We start from the raw sequence: 20,119 nt of genomic DNA on the forward strand, positions 1-20,119 counted from the left end.
CTCGAAACCTTTTTTTTTTCTCGCTAAAATTTTAACTATGCTTTTTTTTTTTTACAATTTCCCCTTTCCTTTTTCTCTCTTTCTCTCTTTACATCCAACTTTTTTTTATTTTTGGTTTTTCTCTTTCTTGTTTCCGACTAATCTGTCTTCTTTATTGCTATAAAATAAGTTTGACTCCTAATCATTCACCGTGAACAAGAAATCAAAAAAGACAAAAAAAAAAAAGGCAAAAAGAAAAGAGCAACAAAGTGGCTGTTCGTTTTTTTTTTCTTGTTGAAATCGCTGTGTGGTCATTTTGGATTGACTTTTGGGTGCTGTGGGTGAAACTGTTTTTCTGTTGTTTCTTTTTGGGAATAAGCAGGAAAAAACAAGGGGGGGATCTATTCTCTTTCTTCTTTTCCAAATTGCTTTCTTAAAAAGACAAAAAAAAAACCTGAAAAATGCATCCATCTCGACACCAAACGAGGACGAACAGTAACAGTACGCATCAGCCGGTACCGCCGACCATGCGCACGGGCCGCGCATCCTCCGGCAGCAGTGTGATGGACCAAAAAACAGAACAACAGCGACGAATAGCTGCACGTGCAGCCCAAGCCATGGCTCAAGTCATTCAACGAAGACGCAAATCTCGGTTGTTATTCGTGTGGGGAGACCGGAGAAAGGTGGGCGGCTTTATCTTTCATTACCCTTGATTCTTTTTTTTTGCGGATGATTCCCCAGACCCACCCCCCCTCTTTTATATGTCGAGGAGGATGAGGCGAAATTTTTCCCATTTTTTTTTTCTTGTGGGTTGTCGTTGGCTCTTTCATGGGTTACAACCTGTTAGTGGGCAAATTGAGAGGCGTTGCACGGTTACACATGATAAATGCGGTGGTTTGGTGTCATCGGAATTATCATAGAACTCCTTTTTCCGCTCACTGTTTTTTTTTCCATGTCTAAACTCTATCATCGTTACTGTTTCTCCAGATTCTCTTTTTCTTTTCTTTCTTCTTTTGAATTTTTTTTTTTTTTTTTTTACTTTTTTACCTGATAAACCATTGAATACTTAAAAAAAAAAAAGATCTCCCAAAAGAAAGAAAGCTTTGAGCTTATTCTCTTTTTTTTTTTGAAACTCATCTAGGTGACGATTCAGCGTTATCCCGATGGAACGCAGGAGATCCTTATTCCTCAGAATTTGACGGCCGAGCAAGAACATTACGAATTTCCACCACGATCCAGGTTTTTAAAGAAACTCGCCGTATCCACTGCCGAACGACGACGATATTCCACCCAACCACCCTCCTCCTCGGATCCGCACGTATCAGCCACGCCCACCGCCATGCATTCCACTGTCGCGCCTCCTGTGCCAGACCAAGTAGCTATGGCTGAATGGTTCTCCAGTCATAAATTACGCGAAGATCAACAACGCCAAAAGAAAGATCAAGCCGTCATTGATTGGATGACAGACGTCGAACGATCCACCCCCTTGAAACCGGAACCGTCACCATGCCTATCTTCTCAACCCTCCGAACCCAACCCACCGACCATCACCGTCCCTCCCTTGCCGAAATCGGCTTCGCTCTCGCCTTCACTTCATTCTCCCCTCGCTGATCTGCATTTTGAAAGCGAGATTGGTAAGCGAAAAAAAACCGATGCATTTTGTTTCAAATCCAACATATCCATTCATGTATACATTGTGTTTTTGTTTACAAGGTCGTCGATCGATTCTGAATTCCCAGCGACCGGTTTCATGCTTGCTCGTTCCCCCTTTAGATAATTCGCCGGCCATCCACTACGTTCCGCGGAGTCTACTGCACCGTAACAAACGGGCCAAAAACACATTCACCACCCAGGACTCGACCGCCGATAATCATACATTGGAGCAACAAGTCGCCAACCATATCCAGGATATGTGGCGTCAGGATGTCAAACATACCAAGGTCTCGGACCGGCCTCCTCCCATCTCAGGCATGGTCCAACTCGTCGATATGTTTCACACTACTTTGAAACACCAACAACAAAAAGCCCAAGAACGCATGCAAAAACTCGAAATCTTGCTCAACGAGGAACGGAAACGGCGTGAAAAAGCAGAAAAAGAACATCAACTGGTTGTGAAACGATTTGAGACGCTATGCAAGACCATTGAACGTCATGACACGTACGAACATTTGATGCATCGGGTCATGACACTCGAAGAATCCATCGTCAATGAATCATCGCGCCGTCAGGATCTTACGGGAAGCGTAAAAAAAGCGGTGGAAATGATGAATCTCTTGCAACGGTCGGTGGAAAAGCAAGCGCACGAGAGCCAAAAATCACAAAAGACGCTGCAACAGCAATTGGATCAAACCTTGGCGGAGATCCAACATCTGAAAAAGGGACAAAGGCCTTCGTCTCAGGAGGGATTACCGAAACAAGCAATCCCGTCGCATCAACGACGTTTGACAAATCCCACTGTGACAGTGCCCCCAAGGCCAAGTATGATGCGTAAAACCACACCTAAAACCACTACCAATGTCACTTCCACCACCACCGTCAAAACAACCACGCGTCAAACCACTTCCAAGCGGCCCACTAAACGTCCTGTCTTCAAGGGCTGAAAAATCCCTCCATCACCGCATCTCTATCTGTTTTCCTCCATGTTCATCATTTTTGCTCCGTATTCTCTCGTGTAAAACTCTATCGTCTAATGATGACATTGTATTGACCTTTTATCATCACTATTGTTTCACTCATGTACATATATTCCACATTTTCTTATTTTTATTCTCAACCTTTTTCTTTTTTCTATTCTGTATCATTATACATAGAAACATCATACAGTGCTCCCAACAAGGGATGCCGTAGTCAATCAATATTATACCGTATCAATCAAACATTATTTTTGCATTCCAGAAATGTGCAAGTCAACCTTTTTTTAGAAACTGGGCTTTAGCGATCAAACATGTCACTTCCATTACTTTCAGTTCTTGAATTTTCTGAATCATAAAATGCACAATATTCATAATTGCGTTCTGGCTTTTTCAAACCCAACGTCACAGACTTTAACTACGCAGTCAAGTCACTAGTTTCTCTTATGATGGTCCTGTTCAACTTGAAGAGCTCCGATTACATCGGAAATAATACAAAGTAGCCTGGAATAAATCAGTACTAAAGAAGGAAAAGGATCCGCTTTGGTGCTACTGTAACTATACTATAGCTTCTTGTCCCCGATTAAAATCAACTGTACTTACCCCGGTAATTCGTGGCATAACAATCTCTTTTTCATTAGTTTCTGGTGCTTTATTAACACCTCTCGTACGATCCTTGCCCAGAAGTTGGTAAGGTTACCAAGCATCGGAACAAAAAAATAGCCCAGCCGCGGTATATCTCTGAAGACGATAAAATCCTGGCGATATTACCAACCGAACACTTTTGCACGAAGGACTGCCTTGAAGGATGATAAACGAAGAAAGATCTAAACATCATTCTTGTTTCTGTCATCAATGTTATCACCATCATGAAAATCGTTCGTGTTGCTCGGTCATCAAACCGCAAAGCGCTGCCATTTCTTGACGTACAATTTTATAGAGACGGATTGTCAAAATCTGCTTCGGCATGCGGTCGCTTGCTGCGAGGAGACTCCCGGCTCAACACCACAATCTTGATGAGCTGCAAGACGATCCTTAGATTGTTACACAGGAGTGCTTGGCAGAACATAGAAGTAGCCAGGGCACATTCAATTGATGAAGAATTGTGATCATGCCGCGGATACCTTTGCTCAAAGTTTCGCCAGCGCTCAGATCAAGAAGGTGACCACATTACTATCATAGGTTATTATGCTCGTAAATTGCATAATCAACGAGACAACGATCATGTGCCATTGTTGCAACCAATACTGAAATCACTCAGCAGGGCTCTGACATTAACAGCAGCAACTAGCTGTTTGCAAAAAGCGGCATGCCGAGACCGACAGTATTCATGAATAAGGCTTCAAATGCTTTTCGAGGAACGGTCCTGTAGATCTGCCTCTTTTCCAGCTGGACGACTTAGTTGATAAAGAACCGAGACATCGCGTTCAGAATCGACGCATACATAGGCATCTAGGGATGGTTTAAAAACATTGTATGCAAAATAAAGCCACATATTCCATTATTTTATGTAAAAAAGTTCATGCGACATTTGTTGCAACAAAGTGAACGCGGTTTATGATTAAATTCGGTGTCCTGAAAATGTTGGATTATGAACATACTTTGATTGGCTGGTAGCATTGAACTTGATTTGCGTGTGACTCGATCAAGGTTTGGTGCCTCAGTTGAAGGCGGGTTTGACGGCTGCCAATGTCTCTTTCTATTTTTGGGTTTCCTTTTTTTTTTATTGCATGTGGCTGCGACGCATAACAAACAGTAAGAAAGGTAAAGTTGCCGCCATGCCTTTTTAGGTAACCAGGCTAAAAGCTGCTGGTGGACAAGATGGTGCCATTCATGCTCACAAAGAATTCGTCCCCTTAGCCACCCGACCCCATCCTTATCTTATAAACAAGGTACTCTAGATGGCTGTCATTTATGGAGAATGAAGTAAATTTTTTTAGGAGATGCAATTATCACATTTCGTTACAGTAAGGTTCTATCCTTGATGCCGCCTAGGTACCGCCCAAATCCAATCTTTCAGGGAACTTGCAATTTCCAAGCATTCTATTTATAGTCATGGGCGTGGATGTAAATACAGGCTGTGAAAGACAGAGCGTTTGTATTTGTTTTTCCGTTAGTGGTTAATATGGTTGTTCTCTAAAAGGTTCAAGGTGGATGATTCATTCCAGCCATAGCATCCGAGTACTGTTTTTGGTACTAGATAACGTGAAAAAATCAAATGAAAAAAAAAGGCCCGCATACTTTGTCAAGTCAGGTTATCATGTAGCTTCGTAGGGGTTGAAAGAAAAGTATTGGAAAAAAAAGAAGAGTGAACATTAATAGAAAGGCTGGAGTCCATGTAGTAGCAAAAAGAGCAACTCATCCTGTGCTTAAGCCTGACCAAATAATGTCCGTTCGCAGCTGCATAACTATATTTGGCCGAGTGTCAAGTAGGATGCAATGTATATCCTAGGACAAGGGGGAAAATCAAGCTGACATGGAAGTAGTTTTTTTTTTTTTTTTTTTTATCTTTTTGGGGTCCGATGGAAGGACCATTCAACAGTATGAAGAATAAAAAGAAGCATGAGTTGAAAGCCAATCATGTAAGGATACAAGATGAACTTACATAATATTCAAATTAGTCAAATGGTGATACGATGGTGAATGTGTAAAAAAGTAGCATGAAATGGTTAGTGGGATGATAAAAATTTGGGGTCCTCTTTTTTTCTGGTCCTATGGCGCTGTAGTTGGAAGGGAAAAAAATCGCCTCCACGCTTACACGCTAAAAGGTCGTTTTCCCTTTTTACTACAAGAATGTTTGCCTTTTCTTTTATTTTTTTATCTCTTTCTTGTCACTTTTCATTTCTTACTCTCCATATTTATTTTCCTTCATCTTAAATCTTTCATCTTACATTTTTTCCTTTTTTTTTTCCCTAACCTTTGTAGCGATGACCGCCACACAGCACAGCCGACCAATCCCTGTACCTGAACCTCTGTCGGAATTGCACGATCTCAATGGCGCACAACTGTCGTTGCCGATCAGTGCGTTTATGCAATCGATTCAGTTTTTGACGTCCCCCGGCCAATTGAACCTTGGCATCGTTACTCCAGCCGATCAGTGTCATCTTCAGCGGATTGCTGAAGCATTAGCCGATCATCACGTGCCGTCGTCTCAAGATAATCATGCATGGAACTCGCTCGCGAGTTATATCATGCAGCTACGTGACAAATATCAAATTCAGATGGACTTGATGCGTATTCGGCCCATGGAATCCGATCAAAAGCGGGCCATGCTACTCGAAGAAATCCAGCGTCAAAGCCAACAACTGGATCAATATGGCCAAGCCCACCAAGAATTGACCGAACTCTTGGGCGCCCTCCAGAAACTGAGCAAAGAATGGAAAAGAGCCCGGATCGAAACCATCATTACGTCGTTGGTTTCATCCACGCCGTTGCAAGGTTGTCGTGTTGTCAAGGTGACTCGGCAGCACCTGACCAGCCTTGGCCTAGGTTTGGGGTCACTCAACAAACTTTATTTGGTGTTTGAAGAATCCACGGCCACCGAGCTGGAATGCCACAAACTTATCAACGACATTGCCCGCGACTTTGGTGACGTTTTTGAAGAAAATGTCGCGCAGAATTTAGCACGCATGGCCGGCAACTATCAACATGTGTTCAATGTCGACGAAGGCCGCATTCATCAGGATATGCAGCATCTCGCCAACCGGATTTTTTCTGCAAGACCGCAGTCGATTCTTTGGGAACGATCACCCAGGGGGCTGGAAGCAGGAGGCACAGGCACGGGTCGCAGAGCAAGTGGGGAGCGTGTCCATGGTGGTGGTGGTGGTGCCGGTGGTGGTGGCCGTTGCAGTATAGGGAGCCAAACTCCAGGAGCATCGGATACATCCATCTTTAGCATGGCCCAGCCCGTTTTCGAGCCCGCGGTTTGGGATTGGCCTGTCCTTTTGAAACGCAAGATGCCACGGTATCGACCTCTCTGGTGGTGGCGAAAGAAACAAAACGAGGCCACGGAAAAGGGAATCTGGACCGTTTCTCTGGTACGCTTGGCCAATCATTTTACCCACGTCGGACAGAATTACTATGCCAACATGCTGAATAATGCCCGCTTAATGCACGGTCATCAAGCACGTGTGTTTGAGCTAGCCATGCACTCTTTAACACGATGCTACAAAGCGCTTCAGATTGAACAAGGCCACGCTTACTTGATTCAAAGCCTTGTCTATCTTTATCAAATACAGCAAGACGCTCAACGGACGGCCCTCCAACCGGCCGGCTCTGCAAAGAATAATAAACCGTCGTCGGATCAGCCATCCATCTCCTCCCAAATCTAATTCCTCTTAAAATCTGGCGGTTGACTCACAGCCAAGCTGTCCTTTTTTTTTTGTAATATAGACTTGTCATCTACGTAATTTTCTTCATTCACTCGCTCTTTTTTTTTTGTTTCCTGAAATGGTCGGCTATGCAAACATATCAAAAGTTAAAAGATTTTTAATAACATTTTGAACGCATTCACATGTTTGATTCCTTGATTCCTTGATTTTGTCATTCCTCTTTTGGTTGTTCAATGTCAAATATCTTTTTTCAAACTTTCAGACAAACTTTGATAGCAAACTCAAAGACTAAAATTCAGGCACATTTTATAAAGAGAAACTGACTTAATTTCGGTTGTCACTAATAATCACCATTATGCGTCAATACACCTGTCCGTATCACTGCATCTTTTGACTTGCAAATGATTTGATGCTTACCTTTCTTCGTTGCGATCAGGGGTAGGAGAACGGCTTCGAGACATGGACCGGTCACGAGCAGCAGCGGGGGATCTTTCACGATCCGATGCAGGCGATTTCATTTCTGCATCCTTGGTGTCGTCTTCATCGCGACGATCACGACGACTGGATCGTCGAGGAGGCGAACGGGAACGGGAACCGGAGGCGGAACGATCACGACGACGAGGCGGTGAACGCGAACGAGAAGCAGGCGAACGCGAACGAGAGCGCGACACGGAAGCCGAAGGCGATCGACGACGAGAAGAACGACGACGAGGCGAACGGCTGCGAGAAACCGAACGGCTGCGAGAACGACGAGAAGAACGGCGTCCCTTATCCTACAACGTCGCAAACCTTTTTAACATACTGATCCCCTTTCCAATTCAAAAACAGACAATTTGGGTGACTCACCTCACGGAGTCTCAAACGTTCACCATTCAATTCATAGTCATCCAACTTCTTGAGAGCATACTCCATGTCGGAACGATGAGAGAATTCCACAACGCTAAAGAAAAACACATACTGGATGAGAAATAATCATATTTCATTCAATTCGTATGAAAAAAAATACGTTACCCTTCTCCGGGACGGTTCTTGAGAATATCGGCAAAGGTGACTTCACCTGCTTTGCGCATCACATCCTTGAGTTCCTAAGGGAGGCCAAGTCCAGAGTCGGAAGCAAAGGAAATTTAGAGACCCAAAGCAGAACAAGACAAGATTTTTGATAAAGATAACAGCAAACTCCCCAACCCGTTTTTGAGGCGGAACGAGGTGAAAGAAGGGATACACAGAACGGCCCAGAATGTTTTGGTTTTCCTTTTTTTTCTTTCCAACACGGACAGACCAAAAACAAGAAGAAAAAAATCACACGCAAAGCCATTGGCCATGGATTCTTTCACAAGAAAAAACAGAGGGAGCGTATCCGCAGAGTGGAGTGGGAAAAGAGGCTCGTACCTGCCAGGTTGTTCCAGGAGCAACGTTTTCGACAACTAAACGATAATGCGGACTATTTGCAACAACAACCATCAACACCCAATAACCAGGTTGACATAATTAGTCATCATCGACCACAAATATACATATATATAACAGCCACCACGGTCACCATGCTTACCGATCGTCACGACGGCGACCACCACGTTCGTCACGACCACGACGAGTACCACGAGCTAATTCAACGATCAATCTAGATCCATGTTAATTGACTTGTTTTGAAACCGCTCCCCATTCTGATCAATTTCCACATTGTGAGGCTCACATACCTTTCACCAAGGAATTCCGTGCCGTGGAAATCGTACACCGCATCTTCAGCGTCTCTAGGATTACGGAATTCGACAAATCCAAATCCGCTCTTGACATTGACTTCAACAATGTCGCCATAGCCCTTGAAAAGGCGTTCAAGATCGCGGGTACGAGCATCACGTGCAAGACGACCAATGTACACTCTAGTAGACATGGTGGTTATAAAGGACAGGAAGTTTTAGGTGGAAATCCCAACTTTTTTCCACCGTGTTGTTGACAAGGGAAATTTTATTCCCATTCATTGTTGGCTTAGCCACTCATTTCACAGCTGAGTTCAAATTCATCAAGCAGCAGCATTTGCTTGACTATCACCCACACCTTTTTTTTGTCAATTTCGATTCTTAAGTCGCTCAATTGATACTTTATTTTCATTTCATTGCAAACTCATTATGTTTTTTTTAGAGGGGTTCAGATATACAGTGTCCGATAAAGGGCCTTGGACAGATAAAATAGTGATAATTGCTGCGGACAGCATTATCCGATCAGACCTCTTAAAACCCACCTGTTTGACTTGCATCATACGGCATATGCATTTTAAGCAGCCAATTAGTAATGCCAAGATAAATGAACCATCAAAAATTGTTGCACTGTTAATGGAGTCCTTGCAGCTTGATCGAAATTGAAAATGATTGAAAAAATAGGAGACAGAAGAATCCATGAGGGTTCACATCATCGGGTTGGGAGTAAGAAAACAGATTCTTAGTAATGGTATCATCGCAAAGAAAAAGAAAGCGAGCTCAACATGCAGCAGCGACAACGTCATTACAGAAGAAGCAAGGTCCAGAAAAAGAATTTAAAGTCACAGACATTGATGAACGAAGAAAAAGCGCGACAAAGTTAAACTAAAAAAAAATGGTAGTTGCAATATTGTCATTGAATTATGTAAAAAAAAAATATTATACATATAATGGAAAAGATCTTGCTTGTTTATCCGCAACAGACCATGTATGGAAGACATGACCTGTGAGGGTGGATAAAAACAAGGTTATAAAGTGGTGAAGAGCAGTCGAGTGTACAGTGTGTGCCGGTATAAATCCTATGCCTGAAAATCCCCGGTATTGCTTTCCAATCCCTCTAGGAAAAACTGCGTTACAGCTCCCCTTTCAGTCTACTTGCAGAGCCTATAGACAGGGATAAAAGAGCCTGATCCATCCTCGCGTGCCGCATGCTCCGACCACCTCGTTTCAACCGAATACCAGCTAGCAAGTCATAGTATTACCTAACTTACTTGCTCTGGCAAATCGACCGAACTGCATGTGGCCCACCATAGACACAGTTACAATACCGAAAAGAAATCCTCACACCAGTACGTTGAAACTAGACGGAACCCGACATCCCACTCAAGGTCTACTTGTTGAAAGAGCATGCAAGGCTCCCCGGAAATGGAAACTTCCGGCTTCACCTCGACAAGCATCCCGAGAGAATTCACTACCCTGTGAAGAGGGAAGTGTGGGACTGCGGTTGTCTCCTTAGCGTAAAGTCCCGTAATGCGTAGTCCGAACAAGGCAAATGCCAGCTCACTAGATGTTGCCCTTCCCCCCAGGCGAAAACAAATCCAGAAACTGACAGAGCGACCATGATGAACATTTACGCGATCTAGCTTTGGTGGACGTCCAATACATGGCGATGCAGAGAAAGTGATGCCGACTGACCTTATCGCAACACCCGCATGTAATTATTCTCCAATCAGGCATGTCTCGTACGTGGGGGTGGCCGCCCGCTTCTACCCTCGCTATATTGGTAGCGAAGGCCGCATCGCATCATGTGCCGTGGAGGGAGACATCCCCGCTCTTCATTACTTGAAACGGCTCGGCAGTCCATATGTAGAAGGCGTCAATCATCGGATCATTTGGCGATGAAATAATAATAAGAAAGAGAAAGAGTTAAAAAAATGCTTACCATTGTTCATCATGCAAAGGCGAAAAAGAATATAGACTGTACACTACATGCAACCAGTTCGTCCTAGGTCCTTTGCGAAAAGAAATCCTTTTTGCCCCATGTCATGCAAAGGAAAAGGGCGGTGTCATCAGGCTTGACATATCACAGCAAAATGGCGCCGGCCAGTTGAAACGAATTATCGATGACGCCTGTGACGTGAAGGACGGGTGATAACTCGCCACCGGAAGAGGGAGAAAAACCAAAATCGTTAAAAAGCTAACGATTATACGACAAACCAAGGGCTATACGTCCCGGAGGACTACAATGGGTGGGGGAAGTAAGAGGAAGGAGTTTTATCGTGTTTGTATCGCCAGAAAGAGATCGTATCGCCGGAGAGAGTTCGTATCGTCGAGAGAGAGGGGCTTGAAACAGCAGGTAGCCGCCAGAGAATGAGGAACGACTGCGCCATGTGCTTGAGAGTTGAGCATAACATGAGCAAGGACCACCGATAACGTCAAAGGTATTTCGAGGGTGACATCTCTGTTTGTAAAGACCTTGCGTAAGTAGAACGTTGCTTGAAGAGGTTGTCGTTCCTTTGAGAAGAGAGAGAAAGAGGAGAAAAAAAGAGAGGATGGAACCTTTTTTTTTTATGAAACGCGACAGGAATCCGTGAATGTTTAAACCCCGCAATGACTGCGCTTTGATAACCGTGACCCGTTTGTTGCCTCTAGATGTCTTGGCCAGCAGTGTAAGCGTGCCATCACGCGCTTTTGATGTGAGTGGAAAAGATTTCCTTTTTGTTCATGTGTGTTTATCGACGTCTGGCAAGCACAATATCGTGATCTAAAAAGCTTCCTGGCTGGTTCATGCCAACTTTTTAGGCGGCGAAGTTTTTACTGCAAGAATATTAGATTTTAGAGTTTTTTTTTATACCGATTCTTTGAAACAAAGGATGTGATGAAATGAATGTTTACACATGCATAAATTTGATCTACCGATTACTATTCTTTTTGGAGGTGTCTAAGCGTAATAGGAGGGAGAAATGAGCATATCGTTCAAAATGGATAGCTGATCTTCATCGAATTGATTCATATCCTCATGCCATGTATCCGAATGCGTTCGTCTAAAATCCGAAAACGTCTTGCGAATCGTTGCCTAAAAAAATACACGAGTCATCACATCAGCAAGTGGCGCGTCATAACGTTAATACTACACAAGAATTACTTGGATTTCGGCTGGATCGGATTGACAGCTTGCTAATTGGCAAAGAACATCTGGCATCCATTTGGGTACTTCGTAGGGAAAGGCACTGACGAGACATGATAAACCGAGGGCGCCTGCATGTTTTTGAAGGATCGCTTCACCATACCCGGCAGGCTCGATGGCTTTACCCGTTACTATATCACGTCGAAGTTTGGGAATTTTGGTATTCAATAACTTGGAGTAACGAGCTCTCAGCATACTGATTGCATCGCGCTGCGAACATCGCACCAATCCACCCAGAGTCACGGAAGCCAATTGACGCACCTAAAATGAAAAACCGTGTCATCAGTTTCACCTAGTGATTCCATGGATACCGGGGCAAGAAATTCTACCTCTATTTGCGAATCAAGCAGCATACTACTGATCACACTCATAATACGCAGCACTTGATCGCTGTTCATGACAAATAAATGTTTGAAATAAAAGATTTGCAAGATCGGCAAAGCTCGGATACGCATATGCCAGCTCGATGAGGTGGTAAGAATTGCCACAAACTGATCAATCATAGTGCACACCATGGAAGGCGGATAAGAGACCTGAGCCATCAGTCGCAATACGCGCCCAGCCATTTGTTGCAGATCCTGATCGTCATTGATCTCTTGCATTTGAAAGATGCGTGGTAAAAAGGGAACAACGAGAGCCAACGTTCCAGCGACACGCCACTGCGTCAAGGCCGCATGAAGCCAACACAGAACTATAGGATGAACCGTTAAATCATGTGCATACTGTACCGTCGCGATTTTGCTCTTCTCTCTCTCTTTTGTGAAACGTACCTGTTTTACTGGCATTGGCGAAATGACTGGAAGCGGCCATCGGTTGCGATTGGGCTTCTTCCCACCATTGATCCATATTTTTCATTAATGTCGACAACTGCTGCTCGGCTTGGCCTTGCAGATGGGTTGGCACATTACCTACGCCATCTCCGTCATGATGACTCTGGATGAGATCAGCTACCGACGGCGCCGAAGGTACCCATTGTATTTGCATGATACTGTTGATATTTCCGCCAATGACTTCTCGAACTTGTTTGTATGGATGTTGTATGTATTGCATATACATTGATAACGGTGCATCACAGACTGGAAGACTGCGCCATTTCAGCGACGTGATCAAAGCACGAATCAATAGTAATTTCCGCGATTCCGAAAACGCCGCATCGGAAGAAGGATCAAACTCGGCTTCCAGGATCAAATCGATAAGCGGTCGAATACGTCTCGGATCACGGTTGGCCTGTATTTTTTTTTTGAAAAAAAAAGAGGATAAAACCCGTTAAACATAAAGGAAGAGGGTTCCAGGAAAAACAGAAAGATCAAATAGCTCGACTTACGGCGCAAAACCGTACAAAACTTTCCCAGTAACTTAGACAGTCGGGAGTAATATTGGCCAAGGTCTTTCTCAGGACGGGAATGATCCAGTCCCACAGGCGTTGCTTCTTGGTGCTATTCCAATGTTTGCTACCTCGAATGATTCCTCCCGTCAGTTCAGCCGCGGCTCGCTGCCTGCTCTTTTGATCTGCGGAATAACACAGTTCCTCCAAGACAGGTCGCACCGTCGCGATAGGCTCATCTTGGAACATTTGGAAAATACTGACATAGAATCGCCCGTGACTTACGCCGAAACAGTCTTCCTGCTTCTGATTGAATTCCTGCGACATGTACTCCAAAAGTTTTTTCCAGTAACTCTCGGAAGTAAACGTTACTCGAAATCGGTCGAAAGCGCCTTGGCTCGCTTCATCTACCTCGGCAAACAAACTCTCACTTGTGCAAGGCGCATACGCTTCGTACGACGCCGGCCAAACGTACCAACCCGTCACTGTGCTATCTATCAAAGGACTAGAAAAAAAAACCAATGTTAACATCGAATGTAGCTAATCTTATCCTCATGATGCAAACATAAAAAGGAAACTTTATCCAAAAGCGAAAGCTTACGTTGAACCGTTGTCCTCTGTTTCTGAAAACGATGCGCCCAAAAGTTGTGGTGCCGAATGAAGCGTGTCTTTTCCCACCGTCACCTCGTATTTCAGCGGGTTACGTGTTTCATGAGTGATGAACAGATCTTCGTTACCACGGGCAAAGGTGCGTTGCTTAATGTAAAGCAAAAGACGGCTCGTTGCTTCGACACCGGTCCGTCTCAGAGGCGGTAATTCTGACAAGGTGCACTTATTGGCAAAATCGGCCAAGGCGGCTGTCGGGGCAAGCTCCGGCTTCAAAAACAGCTCCAAAAAGTTGGCAGCCATGGCCGCAAATCGCCAATGCATGCGATCATTCTGTAGAAGCGATAAAAGATCGTCTACCAGTCCACGGTAAGCCTCCATTTGCATGGATTCACGTTCTTCCACCTTTTGATGGATGTACTCGGATTTTTCAATCTCCACTGGCGCAATTCCTTTCAACACCTCGTCCATGTCGTCTGGACTGAGCACACGGAACATCAAGCCGCTGAAATAAGTCACGTACTCGAGATAGATCTTGCGGATCAATTCTTGGATCGAGATCTATCAGCCGAGTTGAGTTCTTTGCCTACTGTGCCCGGTGATGATTTCCACTTGTAGCCTACCTTATCTTCATGTTGAGCTTGACACAGGGTCGTGATAAATTTGGGAATGTAGCGCCAATCACGCAAACAGGCCATCAAGATCGATTTGTGCGTCAGCAAATAAAGAGATCCTTTCATTCGATTCGAAGCAACCGACGCTTCCACTGTAGCCCCGACACAAATACACAAACAGAAAACAGGTTAGGGATTAGCTTTTTTCGAGCTACCCGTCATAATACGCTTACCGTTGGTTTGCGGTTGCAAGGCTTCTAACAAGACGGGAATAATGATGGACTTGGAACCCAAAAAATTGCGTGCTGTTGCTGGCAACGCAGATTGACTCATCCTAGGTGAAAAAAGGTTGAGTGACGTGACATTCATTCTTGTGTCAAGAGCTCCTTACTTGCGAATTTCTGGATAAGCGCTCAATGAGAAATCCAGCAAATCACGTAAAAGCGCATCGTGGAGCGTAGTTCTTAATCGACCCTGAGTGTTTTGTCGAAGGCGTAGCAAGTGCAAATTATAAGCACGACGTACTTTATGAATAGAGTTTTGTTGAGATCCCGATGCAATCCACACCGATTTACCGTATCACTATTTTTTGTTACCTAGTAGATGTCGAGGATATCGTTTATGGCAGAGTGGCGTCCTGCAAATATTCTTGGCATAACTGTAACTGCTTTTACTGCGTTCAAAGTGGAGTTTTTCAACGCCACGCTCAGATAAAAAGGTACGACAGATCTTGATGAGAATTTTAATACTCTCCACGTCGTTTTCTCGTTCCGTTTTGAAATGAATGGCGGCTTGGTGGATCAGTTCGCCAATGCGTTTGCGGTAGGATCGTGCTTTTTGGGTACGTGGATCGTTGAAATCGGTAAAAGCATACCCTGCCACCAGTCGATGGGATGTACCGTAATACAAGGCATTTTCTTCCGTTGTATGACTGTCATCATCTACCGAGGCGTCATCCATGCCATCATCTTCCACCATGGTCCAACTGCCAATCAAGCAATTGCGAATTACCGCCAAATGTCGGCAAAACTCGTTGGTCAACGCATGTGCGTTACTGGGCTTATCTTGCAGGGCATTGTCGGTCATCAGTTCTTGCAATCGTGTGAGCGATGGATCAAGGAATGTATCGAGAAGTTCAGAAGCGAATGCTTTTTCTTCGTCTGACGGCGTGTGCCATTGGATCTCCAGAGCAGCCGGATCTCCCGGTTTGCCCCACGTCTTGTAAGACTGACCCATATACTCTATATACATGCACACAGACAGACACATCATCAGTCACGATTTTAACGTGAAGAAGCCCACATGGTTCCAATGGTTCATCTTAATGGATTACCTTTGTCTGCCCATTCTCGAGGAGTGGCACTGCGGAATTCCATGGGATAGGTTTCGAGCAGTGTCCGTAAGCAGTTTCTCAGGACTTTGCCAGTCCACATGATACCACGTCTACTTCTACATTTGCTGACCATTTCTTTCAATGCGGCCAAGATGTCCTTTTTGTATCGAAGGAGCTCGCTACCCATCATAGAAACTACCGAGAATAAAATGTTTTGATACCAATGGAAACTGGAATCTGACTGAATCGGGTTCGATGTCGAGGAATTAGTGATGGTGGATGAAGCTCCGTGTTCCAGCTCCACCATGATATTATTGATGCACAACGGGAAAAATCGCTTGGCCGCTTTTTGTGGATTCGCCGAAGTGATGGAATCGCACAGCATCCCCGTGGCACGAACAGCGTTCGGAAGCACTTGCTCGCTTGCAAAATCCACCACCATACGAAGCGCTAAATCATACAACGGTTCCGACAATTGACCAAACACGATATCGCATGCATGCTAGTAACCAATCAACCCATCAATCGTCTTTTTCCAGTTTCACTTGATACCCGTATTTTTTGGCTATCTACGTACCAGCAGTGTTTGCGTCAACCCGGCTTCCATCGCCCCACTCTGTTTCTTCCTGTCATGCTGCGGCAAATTTTCAAACTAGAAACGATAAAGGGTGAGGCGAAGAGCAAAGAAATAAGAAAAAGAGAAAAGACAACATACAATGGTAAATACACGACGCATGAATTTCGCTAGCCATTCTTCAAACTCTCCTGTGGTGGCGCGGCACAACTGATCTTCCATTTCGCGCGACAGCTCAGCATCCTGGTCTGCATCCAAATCCATGCCTTCCCGCTGATGACTGTAATCGACGGCAGGATTATAATAGCTCTCACTATCTGCCAAATCCACCACGGGAATAGACATGACAGCGTTGGCAATAAACATCAAGGATGCAATGGTCTTGATGGGATCGTTCATATCGATGCCGGGAAGTGCGAGATGCAATAAAGGGAGCAAATGTTTTCCGCCTGCAGGATAATGATCGCGACTGAAGAGAGGAAGAGCAGTGTCGGCCAAAATGCTCAAAGCGCTTGATGTACGATGGGTCTGTGACAAGGTTTTTTTGTTTAGATAAAAAAAGAAACCATACATTCAACAATCTGTGAGGAATACGCTACCTCTGTCAATGTTTCCAAGGAGGGATAAATCCTTTCCAGCAATCCAGGGAAAATCAATGAAGGCTGAATCCCTAGAATGATAGCGCAGCACCATTAACACATCCGTTTATATACTCAATCGATCATGAACAAAGAAAAAAAAACAAAGAGAAGCTTACAAGAAAGATACTTCAACGTGGATTGACTGGCACCGACAGTATATTGATCCTTGCCAAACATGCTGAGATACGTCACCGGACGTAAAATCAACACAAATTGGTCTCGAATAGTTGGAGTTAATCTGCGTTCCGCGGGCGTCTGACAATCTTCCTCTTGCTCTATTATATTGAAACCCATCAGATTTGATATTGTCCTTTTTACCCCCTCTATTGTTATGTTCTCTTACCTTCTCTCCATCTTCGTAAAAATTCGGCGGCTAAATGGCGCGCAAAGGTGGTCAGGTAATATGACCACGATCCATGGTTCGAGGGATGGTAATAAAGTTCAATGGCTTGAATCAAGTCTCGCAAAAGATCCAACGTATAACACACTTCGGTATCATTCGATGCATCACCGCGTTCAGGGAACATGGTATACACCATAAATCGAGCCAAGGATCTAAATTTCTCCTAAAATATAGTGGACATAACATCAGAATGAGACGATACTCACTAAACGATCATGAAGTGGGGGCGGCTACATACCGGCTTGCGTCGAAGAAATAAACTGTTACCAGCCTTAATGTCTACTTTGAGGCCATTGTTCCCATAGCCTGTGGAGCTGCCACCGGTGGCGCCACTACCCATACTACCGCCGCCATCGCTTCGACTGCCGACGGGCAAATTCATCATTCGCAAACAGACGGTAAAGATTTGTTTGACTTGGTCTTTGGTAAAGATCCCCACTTGTCGGTGTGTGTGAGTATCGACATTGTCTTCGGCAATCCGTGCCAGCATATCAGTAAACTGGGCATCGTAAGTAGATGAACAGGTAAAAATGGACCAAAGCGTGAAAATGGTGGGTAAATAGTCCGAGGGTGCCATGGCATCCTGGGCCATTGGCTGATGTGTGATGGAGTGGCGCGGAATAGCGGTGGGTAAGAAGAGCACCAGGTACCCTTGAGCCATGATGGCATTCGATACGGAGTGAGTGGTGAATTTCGGCAAAAACTCGTCCAAAATCTCTTGCGTAGCATGAGGGTCAAAGAATCGCTGTCCATATTCGATCAAACGAAGCACTGATGATAAATGTTTTCTACACAAAAGAAGTGTGTCAATGGTCTCTTTCATCTTCGCTTGCTTTGTTTACGTGCTTGCTTGCTGGCAGTGTATCAAGAGGGTAAATACATACGATACTGAAATGAGCGTCCTTTGTCTTGATTTCGGAAAGATCGCTTTATGAATCAGCTGATACAGGGGTTTCCAAGGTAATGTCAGATCTTCAGGACCCAGACGTTTTGGTTTTCTAAAGCACCAATGTTAGGATGTGGGCCATGCCGGACAGATTATTGAGTGAACCCACCTTATCAGGCGGACACAAGTATTTGCCCATGTTTCCACGAGTACGGTATCCATGCCGGGGGTAATGGTCAATGCATACAGCAATTTCGCGAGATGAGCTCGCAGCGCTCTTGGTAAAGCATGTTTCATGTCTAGATAACTGATATGATACGGGTGAGTTTGTATTCTATTTTGCATTCCCTTCACTGGCAACGAGATGGCGCCATCGTTGGACCACTTACAGTCCCAATCGTTTCACCCAGGCCAGCGTTCCCACCGAGTAATCCTGGGCCTTGACGCAGAGAGCCAAGTTGTTGCAAATATCTCCAAGCCATTGATCGGCTTCCCCGTCTAAAAGACGGACATACGGCAATGACTGGGCATAGTGCATCGTGTGTTGTTCGTCGTCCTGAATAACCGACGTGGGAATGGCGTCATGGTCCATATTGTTGAATTGGCAACAACAACGAGGTGCGGTAGGAAAGAAGAGAACAACTGAAAAGGCAAGATTTTTTGGCCAGCGAAGCAATTGAGGAATCGCATGACTTCCAATGACGTGAAATTCCGACTGCGTCGTCGACTTTCTTTTTTGTACGGACCTTTTTCTCTCCCTCCCGAATAAGGAAATATCAGGCACACCCTCAACAACCATGCATAAAAAGACAAAGATCATCCGTTGATGAATGGTCCAAAGACACGGTTCATTCAAACTATGTTACTTTTTTTTGTTACCTGCTGGATTGTGTAAAATACAAGATATTAAGGTCAGTTATCCATCCTTACAATTTGATAATCCGGCTTTCCTTTACGTGCCATTAGACAAATCCATATCTTTCATATCACGCGAATTTTGAAAATATACTATAATATGCATTGAATACACAGAGATCTGTGAGGAGCCAAAATTCAAAAATTGACAATGGAGATTTTTTGAGTGATTGCCTAGGTTATAAATTCCACCTCTACCAATGGTTAATTTTTTTCCGGAAGGAAGCTCATGGACCAAACGGTCCACTTTTATAATTTCGGTTCCAAGTGCTCGTTTGTAAACTGACGACTACAGTATAAGCAAAGGTAATTCTCCTGTTGACTGATAAAATGGTTAGATTAAACCGTGGGTCATGCCATGGTGCCTTCTGTTTTTCTAGGCCATCGCAGGTACAATACAATTTGGTGCATTCAAGTTTGACGGTGTGATAATTTCTTCCACCTGATTTCTCGTTCTTAACAACGGTCCAGTTTAATTTGGCTCAACATGTTTGACGAGGCAAAGAGGTACAACTTCCTACACCGGTACAACTGTAGCCTTTACCTCTTTTTAATCAGACGCTAAGCGCATGTTCAACAGCTATGCTCATTATCGTAGTTGCTAGCTTCCTATTATTATGACATTACAGCCATTGCTACCTGAGGACAAATGAAACCTCAGTGATGGAGAGCTGAGGATCGCCAGGGCCGTCGAAACCATCAGTTAACTTGCCATGGGAACGTTTCCAGAAGCTGGTGCCATACGTGTACCGATTATGAAAGAACTAGACACCCAGAGAACAGCGAATCAAATAATACGGACCCATGAACTCAAAAAAAATGGCTAGCGCCAAGCAAAATCAGTATTGTTCTGAAATAGTTTATGTACGAATTGCGCAACGATGCGCGCCAGTATGTCGTATAGCATATTCCCTTGTTACTCCGACTTTGTGCCTATATCGTTACGCGGTAACGAAAAATGTAGAATACATATTGTAATTGTTTTATGCTCGAAGAAGGGGC

General features: G+C 44.3%; 5 protein-coding genes across 5 annotated transcripts; 2 read left to right on the forward strand and 3 right to left on the reverse strand.

Annotated features, from left to right (window-relative positions):
• Window positions 1–506: 506 nt before the first annotated feature.
• On the forward strand, window positions 507–2,579 carry BYT42DRAFT_613421 (uncharacterized protein; the record flags this gene model as incomplete). The annotated part of the gene is made up of 3 exons (XM_051571731.1): window positions 507–662; window positions 1,121–1,613; window positions 1,693–2,579. The coding sequence occupies 3 exons, from the start codon at window positions 507–509 to the stop codon at window positions 2,577–2,579; spliced, it is 1,536 nt and encodes a 511-aa protein (XP_051423431.1).
• A 2,503-nt stretch (window positions 2,580–5,082) lies between these two features.
• On the forward strand, window positions 5,083–7,109 carry BYT42DRAFT_567390 (uncharacterized protein). The gene is made up of 2 exons (XM_051568088.1): window positions 5,083–5,117; window positions 5,215–7,109. The coding sequence occupies exon 2, from the start codon at window positions 5,537–5,539 to the stop codon at window positions 6,938–6,940; it is 1,404 nt and encodes a 467-aa protein (XP_051423432.1). The 5' UTR covers window positions 5,083–5,117; window positions 5,215–5,536; the 3' UTR covers window positions 6,941–7,109.
• On the reverse strand, window positions 7,110–8,880 carry BYT42DRAFT_567394 (uncharacterized protein). Its single transcript, XM_051568089.1, has 7 exons — window positions 8,638–8,880; window positions 8,490–8,561; window positions 8,330–8,381; window positions 7,952–8,025; window positions 7,787–7,880; window positions 7,358–7,713; window positions 7,110–7,280 (listed from the first exon to the last, which is right to left on the reverse strand). The coding sequence occupies exons 1-7, from the start codon at window positions 8,829–8,831 to the stop codon at window positions 7,265–7,267; spliced, it is 858 nt and encodes a 285-aa protein (XP_051423433.1). The 5' UTR covers window positions 8,832–8,880; the 3' UTR covers window positions 7,110–7,264.
• Window positions 8,881–11,575: 2,695 nt separating this feature from the next.
• BYT42DRAFT_495617 (uncharacterized protein) lies at window positions 11,576–18,139 on the reverse strand (the record flags this gene model as incomplete). Its single annotated transcript, XM_051564371.1, has 17 exons — window positions 11,576–11,710; window positions 11,780–12,082; window positions 12,151–12,512; window positions 12,592–13,048; window positions 13,146–13,650; window positions 13,777–14,312; window positions 14,375–14,517; window positions 14,599–14,699; window positions 14,757–14,889; window positions 14,962–15,606; window positions 15,699–16,200; window positions 16,276–16,350; window positions 16,414–16,800; window positions 16,872–16,942; window positions 17,030–17,188; window positions 17,257–17,476; window positions 17,555–18,139. 17 exons carry the CDS (start codon window positions 18,137–18,139, stop codon window positions 11,576–11,578), a joined length of 5,319 nt encoding a protein of 1,772 aa, XP_051423434.1.
• Window positions 18,140–18,200: 61 nt separating this feature from the next.
• On the reverse strand, window positions 18,201–18,864 carry BYT42DRAFT_312627 (uncharacterized protein). The gene is made up of 2 exons (XM_051562974.1): window positions 18,592–18,864; window positions 18,201–18,509 (listed from the first exon to the last, which is right to left on the reverse strand). Exons 1-2 carry the CDS (start codon window positions 18,792–18,794, stop codon window positions 18,329–18,331), a joined length of 384 nt encoding a protein of 127 aa, XP_051423435.1. The 5' UTR covers window positions 18,795–18,864; the 3' UTR covers window positions 18,201–18,328.
• Window positions 18,865–20,119: the final 1,255 nt, after the last annotated feature.

The sequence above is a fragment of the Radiomyces spectabilis genome (assembly GCF_025331425.1).
Source record: "Radiomyces spectabilis strain NRRL 2753 chromosome Unknown BYT42scaffold_6, whole genome shotgun sequence".
Taxonomy (NCBI): Eukaryota; Fungi; Mucoromycota; class Mucoromycetes; order Mucorales; family Radiomycetaceae; genus Radiomyces; species Radiomyces spectabilis.